Source organism: Carya illinoinensis, chromosome 5 (genome assembly GCF_018687715.1).
Source record: "Carya illinoinensis cultivar Pawnee chromosome 5, C.illinoinensisPawnee_v1, whole genome shotgun sequence".
NCBI classification, from domain to species: domain Eukaryota; kingdom Viridiplantae; phylum Streptophyta; class Magnoliopsida; order Fagales; family Juglandaceae; genus Carya; species Carya illinoinensis.
In genome coordinates this window covers 4,341,317-4,352,054 of record NC_056756.1, presented here as the reverse complement: position 1 = coordinate 4,352,054, position 10,738 = coordinate 4,341,317, and the positions used below count along the sequence as shown (strand labels likewise).

At 33.6% G+C, this 10,738-nt stretch overlaps 1 protein-coding gene and 1 long non-coding RNA gene across 3 annotated transcripts; one reads left to right on the top strand and one right to left on the bottom strand.

Annotated features, from left to right (window-relative positions):
* Positions 1–51: 51 nt before the first annotated feature.
* Positions 52–2,444, bottom strand: LOC122309328. Of its 2 annotated transcripts, XM_043122785.1 has the most exons (3): positions 2,426–2,444; positions 733–916; positions 52–638 (listed from the first exon to the last, which is right to left on the bottom strand). In XM_043122785.1, exons 2-3 carry the CDS (start codon positions 883–885, stop codon positions 312–314), a joined length of 480 nt encoding a protein of 159 aa, XP_042978719.1. In that variant the 5' UTR covers positions 886–916; positions 2,426–2,444; the 3' UTR covers positions 52–311. The 2 variants fall into 2 exon arrangements, with proteins under 2 accessions (XP_042978719.1, XP_042978718.1); XM_043122784.1 differs by lacking the exon at positions 2,426–2,444 and having other exon boundaries at positions 733–1,155.
* A 7,066-nt stretch (positions 2,445–9,510) lies between these two features.
* On the top strand, positions 9,511–10,448 carry LOC122311999. The gene is made up of 3 exons (XR_006242923.1): positions 9,511–9,738; positions 10,163–10,319; positions 10,401–10,448. It is a non-coding gene; the product is annotated as an uncharacterized LOC122311999 (long non-coding RNA).
* Positions 10,449–10,738: the final 290 nt, after the last annotated feature.

The window sequence follows — 10,738 nt, the reverse complement described above, 5'->3', positions numbered from 1 at the left end:
TCTGTTTTGTAACCAGATTCAGCATTGATAATCCAAGGAATTCAGAATGGAGTAACAATAATGTACATCAACTATTGTATTAACAATCAGACATCTACAAGTGTTCAACACTGTTACAATTCCAACAAGAGTTCAAGGGCAAATACCTGGATCACTACTAACATCAACCTCCTGTGATACAATTACACCAATATCCACTGGAAATTGACAAAAGTGTTTCCACAGTATTTCAACCATCACAAACTCGGCAAATCTGACTTAGTTAACACTATTAAGTTACAAATTTCCAACACTCTGAATACAATCCAACATCACTTAGATACTATTATGTAAAAAATGAAAATAACTACTAAAGCTAAAAACAGCCGGAATAGTGTGCGGGAGCGCTTGATTTCAGCTTCTTGCTGAAGGAGCATCCACTCTTTTTTCATAATCTCCTCATTTATGCTAGCTAGCAAAATCTCCTTCTTCTCAATCTCATCCGCTTTCTTTTGGAGTTCAATCTCCCTTTTTTCAATTTCCTTGAGCATCTTGACCAGGTCTGCCTCCTTCCGTAGCAATTCTTCTTTCAGTTTGAAAAGGTCTTGTTCTATGTCTTGACTATTTGCCCACTTGAAAAATTTGCAGTACGGTAGTCCCTAAATGCAATACAAGAAAAGTTTAGACATGCAAGAATATTTAGTAGGACTAAAGTCCACAATGCAAAAGTTTAAGATTTACTTCTGTAATTACCTCAGTGTTGTACTTTCGACATCCTAAGAAGGCTCGGCCTGGATTTCTTCTCGTATTTGAGTATTTCAGTGTGGCTTCAACCTCACAGAAGCACAATGGTGTACTCTGAGAGGGATTTGAGACAGATGCAGAACTCATTGATGATGATGACATCTAACCACAACCAGATTCAGAATACAATAATCTAAGCAGCAGAAAAAAAATAAAAACCATTTACAATAGCTAACATCAATCAAACTCGGCAAAGGGAAAATTAGAAGGTGCATTAAATTCTACACAATAATGTACCTCTTCCCAACCAAAAACAGAATTGATTTACTTCAATTCTAATAGCATGGAGCTCCAATAACTAACAGATTTCCAATAAGGCAAAGAGAAAATTAGATGCTTCTTTAAATTCTACACATCTTCCAAACCAAAAACAGAATTGATTACCTCAATACACTGAGCATGGAGTAAGAATAACTAATACCAACCAATAAGGCAAAACGAAAATTAGATGCTTCATTAAATTCTCTTGGTCTTCCAAACCAAAAACAGAATTGATTTACCTCAATACACTGAGCATGGAGTAACAATAACTAATATCAACCAATAAGGCAAAGAGAAAATTATATGCTTCATTAAATTCTCTTGGTCTTCCAAACCAAAAACAGATTTGATTTACCTCAATACACTGAGCATGGAGTAACAATAACTAATACCAACCAATAAGGCAAAGAGAAAATTATATGCTTCATTAAATTCTCTTGGTCTTCCAAACCAAAAACAGATTTGATTTACCTCAATACACTGAGCATGGAGTAACAACAACTAATACCAACCAATAAGGCAAAGAGAAAATTATATGCTTCATTAAATTCTCTTGGTCTTCCAAACCAAAAACAGATTTGATTTACCTCAATACACTGAGCATGGAGTAACAATAACTAATACCAACCAATAAGGCAAAGAGAAAATTATATGCTTCATTAAATTCTCTTGGTCTTCCAAACCAAAAACAGATTTGATTTACCTCAATACACTGAGCATGGAGTAACAATAACTAATACCAACCAATAAGGCAAAGAGAAAATTATATGCTTCATTAAATTCTACACAATAATGTACCTCTTCCAAACCATAAAACAATATCCATTTACTTCAATTAATACACTAAGCATGGAGTAACAATAATGTACATCATACCAAACCACAAAACAGAACCACTTTTCTTTAGTATAAATATCATGGACTAACAATAGCCACCATCAACCATTTTGACCAAGCTATCATTAGATGCATCATTAAATTAATACACAATAATATAGAAATGTAAAAAAAAAAAAAAAAAGAACTCATTTAATTAAATACAACTGATTTACTTAAATTAAAACACAATCATGTACCAATCCAAACCAAAAAACAGAACTGATTTCCTCTCCGTAAAATACATTACTTAAATTGAAACATAATAACATAGCAATCCAAACAAAATAACAGAACTGATTTACTTAAATTGAAAGACAATAACATAGCAATCCAAACAAAATAATATAACTGATTTACTTAAATTGAAACACAATAACATAGCAATCCAAACAAAATAACATAACTGATTTACTTAAATTGAAATACAATAACATAGCAATCCAAAATAAAAAAATATAACTGATTTACTTAAATTAAAACACAATAACGTAGCAATCCAAACCAGACAGAACCGATTTACGTCAGGGTTCTTGCACACTCAATCAAACCTACAAATGCAATGACAAATACATTAGATGTAAAATATTAGAGAACACATCTAATTATTGTAAAAATAATTATGGTTCAAATAAACGGGTTTGGCAGCTTACCATGCTTTAAGGGTTATGGTTTTCGGAAAAAGGGCAAATTTTAGGGACGAGTTTTTAAAATGAAGAGATATAGGAAATTTCGGTACGGGTTAGGGTTAGGGTTCTCAGAAAATGAAAAATTTTAGGGTTAGGGTTTTCGGAGAAAGGGGAAATTTTAGCACTAGGGTTTTCAAATGGGAGATGCTGAGTAAATTTTAGGGTTAGGGTTTTCGGAAAAGGAGAAATTTTTTGGGTTAGGGTTTTCGGAAAAGGGGAAAATTTTTTGGGTTAGGGTTTTCTATTGTTTCGAAAAAAAGGGGAAATGAACGGGAACACGAAGGCCGCGATCTTGAAGATGAAAAACAAAGGAACACACAATACAGATGCAATCTTGAAGAACACGAAGGACCCCAACAGATGAAAATGGAAAATCAAGAAACACGATGGAAGGAGATTGTTAGGTGCGCAGCGTACAGCGTAAAAGAGATCTGGAAATAGACTCAAAAATTTTATCTCTCATAAATCACAACCAAATGAAGCACCTAACAATCGAAGCTCCGTAAGATGTGGGGAGAAATGGGGGGATTTTGCAGTCGAAGAGAAGGGGAGAAGGAGAGGGATGGTGCCGGGTGAAAATGAGGGAGAAGGGGGAGAAGGGGAGAAGGAGAGGGATGGTGCCGGGTGAAAATGAGGGAGAAGGGGGAGAAGGGGAGATGGGGGGATGGTGATCCGCGTGAAAAATGAGGGAGGAGAGAAAATGAAACGCACCTAACCTAGAAATGGGAGGATCATCGAAACGCACCGTTTAATTAAAGGAAAATGCCAACGACTAAACGCACCGTTTAATTAAATGCTGCATGCCACGTTGGAGCCGACTGCGAGCCGACTCCCCCTCTCGACTGCAGAAAGCATTTTCCTAATCGTATAGGTTTTTGTCTAACTACATAATTAGTGTTATTATTTACTATGGTATTAGAAGTGTGTTTTTGATTATTGGAGATAGTTAGAAGTGTCAAAATGTATTATGGTTTGTGCCATTAGACTCGGAGGGTTATTTAAAGTCTTATGGCGCAATAACATTTTTTCATATTTTCGGACAAAACGTCTGTTCAAAACTGTAGATATTATTGGATAAAAAGAAATATCTTGAGGTAATTTTCATGAATATTATTTGTAAAAATATTTTGAGTTGATTTTTATAGATATTATTAGATAAAAATATCTTAAGTTGATTTTTTGTAGATACTATTGAATAGAATATTATGAGATAATCTTTTATAGATATTTTGGGTAGGAGAAAACTACACTCAACTCTCAACTCCAGCCTCATCTCTTCCATATCTCATCCAAAAGTATCTCCAGCCACCTCTCCCCACGAAATTATCTTCATTTACACTTTCCATTGAAAGAATATCAAACACTCTCTCTCGGACAGCTTTTAGGAGGTCTTTTGCACACTCATTTCGAAGCTTTTGTAAGTGTTTTATCATGAAGTCTCCTTCATATAAGTTGTTCCTTTTTTAGTCTAGTTTACATGGATATCTTATTTTCCCCATTTGAAGATCATTTGGTCAGTCAAATATTGTGTAAACTATAGAAAGGTCATTCTGGGAGATAAACTGGAGAATATGTTATAGTTTGGAGTTTTTGACCAAGCTAATGGATAGATATTGGTCCGAAATTTTTATGGAGTATTGTTAACATGTATATGTGACTAGTGGTTGAGGAGTTTTGCATGATTAAAGGTTTTGATGAAAGATTTTCTTAGATTTAGAAACTTAGAAACTGGAAGAAGAAAAACAGTTTCTGTTTTGAGAAAGTTTAACTCTTTGGTGGTCTAAACCTATTCTAATGACTTTAATAATTTTATTGGAGCATCTTAAGTATCTTATAAACATGTTATATTAATATTTTGAAGATATTTGATGTTAGTTTCAAAGATATGAAATTTTATGCAAAGAGATATTCAAATAAGCCAAAGTGTGGATATTCTTGGCTAAATTTATGTTTTGGTTAATTTATAACCATGTGATCTTGAATTAGAAGCTTATATATGTTTTAAGACATCTTTTTAAACCATGTGATGGTTTGGTTTGAAGATCATATATTTATAAGTCATAGATCAAGAGATTTATCAAAACTAGTTGAGGAAAAAGTTTCTGTTTTTGGACTAAGTGTAAAACCAAAAACTCCAAATGTTATTTTGTGATTTTGGTGACTTTAGTTTGATGATTTAAAGCATGGTTGATGTTAGGATGATATTATGAATATGTTAGAAGTAAGATTTGATTTTTGAAATTCTTGGAGATGTTTTGATTTAAGGTCAAAACTTATGATTCAAGTGCTTGGATTTTTTTACAAAAAGTTTGGTGTTAATTATTAGCTTTTTTTAAATGGATGTTTTAAGTATGGTTTTGAACTTAGGATTGGAAAATGTTTGTTGCAAAATTTTGGTTTAAGCATGAGTTTTGAAGTTGGAAGGAATTGCAACAAAAATCAAGGGAAATGGCCTATGGATGTTTCGGCCATAGTGTGTTCTTCATAGTTGTGTTTTGTTTTAAATTTTTCTGAGTTGATATTTAAGTTTAGGACAAAATTTACATGAGGAATGTAAATTTTGGAAACTTTTGGAGTTAGTATGCAAAATCCTTAAGTTATGGATAAAACGATCATTTTTCCAAATGTAGAGAGTAAAATGAAAATTTTACTCTTTAAGTTAGTATTTTCCATATTTTAAATTATTAGTGATTTAGTTCTAACTTTTAGAATCACTAATTACAGTTCCTCGTGGTCGCACTTGAAGTTTTATAAGAAACGCGGAGATCGAGGTAAGTTAGCTTTTAACTTACTAGCAGTCTACTGTGTATGTGTGCTAAGTAAAGGAACTACAGTGTATGTATGTGTGTTATCATATATGTCATGCCATGCCAAGTTATCACGTAATTGTCTATTATACAGAATTTATTCTGTCGTCAATTTTTATCTGTTACATAATATATTCTGTCATGTATTACTGTACCTTACAAGTACGTCATGCTAAGTATGTCATCTATTACATGTATGTCAAGTCATGTAATATTCACTGTTGCAAGTATGTCATGTTAAATATGTTGTCTATTATATGTTATGCAATGTTACAAAATATTTCTATCTCAAGTTGGTCATGTATTTCAAGTTATATTCAAGTCATGTTATGTTACGTCAGGGCTTCAGTCATTTCGTATTCCAGTCACGTTTCATCTTGATTACTTATGTATGGGGTCACAACAATTGTGACTCATCCACTACGTGAGACACAGCAATTGTGACACGTAGAATACATGGGGCCACAATAACTGTGGAGTATGTATTTACACGTAGAATACATGGGGCCACAACAACTGTGGAGTATGTATTTTTCATGTTAAGTCAAGTTTTTGTAGAATACATGTGGCCACAACAACTGTGGAGTATGTATTTTTCATGTTAAGTCAAGTTTGTGTAAAATACATGGGGCCACAACAACTGTGGAGTATGTATTTTTCATGTTAAGTCAAGTTTGTGTAGAATACATGGGGCCACAACAACTGTGGAGTATGTATTTTTCATATTAAGTCAAGTTTCAGATCAAGTTCATGTCAAGTCAAGTTCAGTTCATGTTTCAATTTAAGTTATGTCAATTATGTTATGTTGTACGCCAAGTTATGTTTTAATTACTTTTGAATTTGATTATGCATTTATGCTTTTACTGTCATCCATGCATCATTAGCTTGTGTGGAGGTTTTTTGTTAACTTACTGAGATTTGTAATCAAATCTCACTTTGGTAGTCCCAACTACCATTCCCCCCAAATGGTAGATCTTGTTACAGGACCTGAAGGAGAATCAGGAGCTGATCAACTAGACACAGTTGACTAAGCGACGGTGCGACGTCAATGTTAATATAGTAGTTAACGTAAATTACTACTTGTACAATGGAGTTACATCTTTAGTACTTTTTGGATCATAACCATTTTGAACTAGTGTTGTGATCTACTCAATGGGTCTTTATGTATGAAGTATGTTTTAAGCATTTGAGATATTTTCAATTTGGTGCATAGTATTGCTAAAGAAAAAAATTATCCGCTGCCAATATTGCATAATGTTAGATGCATGTTAGGAACATTGCATCTTATATGTCATGAACGGGGCAGGTAACCTTGTGTTGCATGTCTCGACGCTTCAAATGTTCTTCCGATCCCAAACGGAATTTGGGGGCGTCACACTTCAACTATGCAAAACCACTTATCTGCATGTCCAAGAAATTCTCATAAACGCGGGCCTCTAGATAGATATCAACAAACATTGGCGGGTGAGGAAGTTGGAGAGAGTGATAGTAGCGTGGTAAGAAATCTTGTAACCCACAAATATAGTGAAGATGCAGTGAGGTTGGTCATTGCAGAAATGGTAATTATTGATGAATTGTCATTTAGAATTGCTGAAGGACAAGGATTTAAGAAGTTGGTTTGGCTACTTAAACCAAAATTTAAAGTGCCATGCCGTGTTACAGTTGCAAGAGACTGTATGAAATTGTTTACATCTGAAAAGGCCAAGCTTAGAAAGTTGTTTAAAGACAGAGAGATGAGAGTTTCATTGACTACTGATACATGAACATCGATTCAAAATTTAAATTATATGTGCCTAACTGTCCATTTCATTGATAATGATTGGAAGTTGAAGAAAAAAATCATAAATTTTTTGTTGAACCCAAGGTTTCAAGTTTCATGTGATTATAAATCTACACATGGATTTTGATGATAACAAATGAATTTAAAGAATAAAAGAGTTTCAAGCTCAAGTTGTTCACACAATGGAATCAAGCACATTAAACAACTAAGCATGAGCAAGAAGGAAATAAGTTCACATTAAAGTCATAGAGTAATGTTGTAAATCTCTTAAAATTCGAAATTAGGATTAATGCTCAAATTTAATTTTCAAAAATATTCATGCACATGTGGAAAATGTATTTTAATGTTTTATGATAAAATATTAATTTTAAGCATTAATCCTAATTTCGAATTTTAAGAGATTTACAATATTACTCTATGACTTTAATGTGAACTTATTTCCTTCTTGCTCATGCTTGGTTATTTAATGTGCTTGATTCCATTGTGTGAACAACTTGAGCTTGAAACTCCTTTATTCTTTGAATTCATTTGTTATCATCAAAATCCATGTGTAGATTTATAATCACATGAAACTTGAAACCTTGGGTTTAACAATCTCCCAATTTTTTATGATGACAAATACTTGATAGAACTTGAAACCTGTATTAATACTTAAGCTCCTCCTGAAAATATGCGTTAGCTTTTCAAGCAAAAGTATAAATATAATTCCTTTTTGACCTTTACTCCATCAACTAATTTTGTTGGAATATAAGGTCCATTTACAATGCATTTCTAGATTTCTCGACCTTCAGCCTAAAGAAATATTCTCATTCTAACTTTTCAGAATGAGTAATTATCTCCACAAAAGAGTGGAGGCCGACTGCTAGATTGACCTTCACCAAATGAAACTGAAATGTTAGCCATAAGATCTTAACTCAAAAGATAGTTAATCTTATAATAGAGCTCTTAGCTCTGATACCAATTGTTGTCCAAATGACTAACACAAGAGGGGGGGTGAATTGAGTTGTATTAAAAAAAATAACAATTACAAATCAAATATATAATATAAAATATAAACAAAATATTAAATAACAATAAATATAAAGAGTAAGGGTAAGAGAGAAGCAAACTCAGTATGTTAACGAGGTTCGGCCCCACTGCCTACATCCTCGCCTCAAGCTACCCCTTTAGGATTCCCAAATTCACTATTCAACCTCCTTCAGGTGGAGATAGAGACCTATTACACCTTTGAACAACACCGCTACAAAGGATCCATGTAGAACACCCTCTACACTTGCAATCATCTTACAAGTGGTGATTCAACTATTCCCCGTATAGAATACTTTCTACACGCACAAGTGTTATACACACCCTTTTTCTAATACAAAAGCTGATAGTAGGTAGGTTATCAGAAAACACTTCTCAATGAGTGAAATAAGAACAATACAGCGCAAACTATATCTCTTAAAATGAATAAGGATTAAGGTTCAATGCTTAGAGAAGAGAGATTGAATGTTGTATGCTCTTGGTGTTGTAAATATGAAACTCTCAAATGATCTATTTATAGGTATATGAGACTTCATATTCAAATTTAAAAAGATTCACATGTCAAAGACAACATCATTCACTTTTTCAAAAAATTCAAATAAAAGGTTCTTCTTTTTCAATTGTCAAAGACAACGTCATTCACTTTTTCAAAAAAATCAAACCTAATCTTTTACTTTTGGCATATGACAAAATGAGCACACTTTCCTTTTCAAAAAATTCAAACCTAATCTTTTACTTTTTACATATGACAAAAGGAGCACACTTTCCTTTGCAAAAAATTCAAACCTAATATTTTACTTTTTGTATATGACAAAATGAGCACACTTTATTTTTCAAATTTTTCAAGCAAAATCATCTACCTTTTATATAAGTCTAAAAAAACATCAATCACTTTTGAAAATATTCAAATAAAACATGCACATGTGAAAGATGACAATCAATCATCTTTAATATTTTCAAAATTCAACCCTTTAATCAAGGCATGCACATGTAAAAGATGACAATCAATCATCTTTTAAAATTTTCAAATTTAATTTTCAAAAATATTCATGCACATGTGGAAAATGTATTTTAATACTTTATGATAAAATATTAATTTTGAGCATTAATCGTAATTTCGAATTTTAAGAGATTTACAACATTACTCTATGACTTTAATGTGAACTTATTTCCTTCTTGCTCATGCTTGGTTCTTTAATGTGCTTGATTCCATTGTGTGAACAACTTGAGCTTGAAACTCCTTTATTCTTTGAAGAGAAATCCTGGGGACCGGTCCGACTGTTAAAACCAAAATAACAGCCCTCCAATAACCATGCGCCACGTAAGAGGTTCATTGGAAAAAATCTGCATCTGCGTACACCCGATCAAATGACTCTCCCCTCTTTCACTCCTTCGTATTCCCTTTCTTCCTCGCTTTTTCCACTCAATCCCTGAAGCTCTCGACCCCCTCATCCCGCATGGCGCTCGACCCAAACGGTAGCAGAGCTCAATTCAGACGATGAAGAAGACCCAAACGGTAATCTCTCTCAATAATCTTTTTCAATTTTTGCTTTTTTAAATTTCTCTATCGGCACTCTCTCGGTAATCTTTCTCAGTTTTGAGTTTTGAAATTTATTTCAAAGTTTTGTTATTGTCATGATTGTCTCTCGGTGATTTTGTTATCTTCTCATTACCAAGGATTTCTCTTCTTAATCTCATGTCTATGACTTCGATGTATCAATTTGAGGGATGGACATGAAGCCCTAATTAGAACGACAGTGGAGTTTCTTACCAGATCAAAAGAAAAAAAAAAAAACAACTCTTGATCCTCATTCTAGCCTCTAATCAGTAGGATAAGGGCAGTGGAAAATAAATGGGTGTTTGAGAATGGTTTGTTGGAAGAAATTTAGTAGTTCATTAGGGGTTTCGTTATATGAAGTTTCTTTATCCGTGTGGGTCAGGTGGTCTGAAAAAATGGAGATGTCGGCGTCGGACTGAGATGGTGGCAGTGGAACTAAGCTTTGTTGGGCGGCAAGGATTGATGGCTGTGCAAAGCAACGCTGAGCTTGGAGCGAAGACGGAATGAACCTGAGAGAGAATGGAGATGCTAATTTCTGGGTAGTACTTCTAGTGATCATGTGTGGTGAGGTGTAAAATATTTATGATGTTTTAGCTTACGTGTCGCTTTGTGAATGGTAGGCTGCTTTTCAGGCTTTGACAGACGGACCACTCCACAGCGCCTCGCTTCTTTGAATTCATTTGTTATCATCAAAATCCATGTGTAGATTTATAATCATATGAAACTTGAAACCTTGGGTTCAACAATCTCCTCCTTTTTGATGATGACAAATACTTGATAGAACTTGAAACCTGTATTAATACTTAAGCTCTCCCTGAAAATATGCGTTAGTTTTTCAAGTAAAAGTATAAATATAATTCCTTTTTGACCTTTACTCCATCAACCATTTTTGTTAGAATATAAGGTCCATTTACAATGCATTTCCAGATCTCTCGACCTTGAGCCTGAAGCAATATTC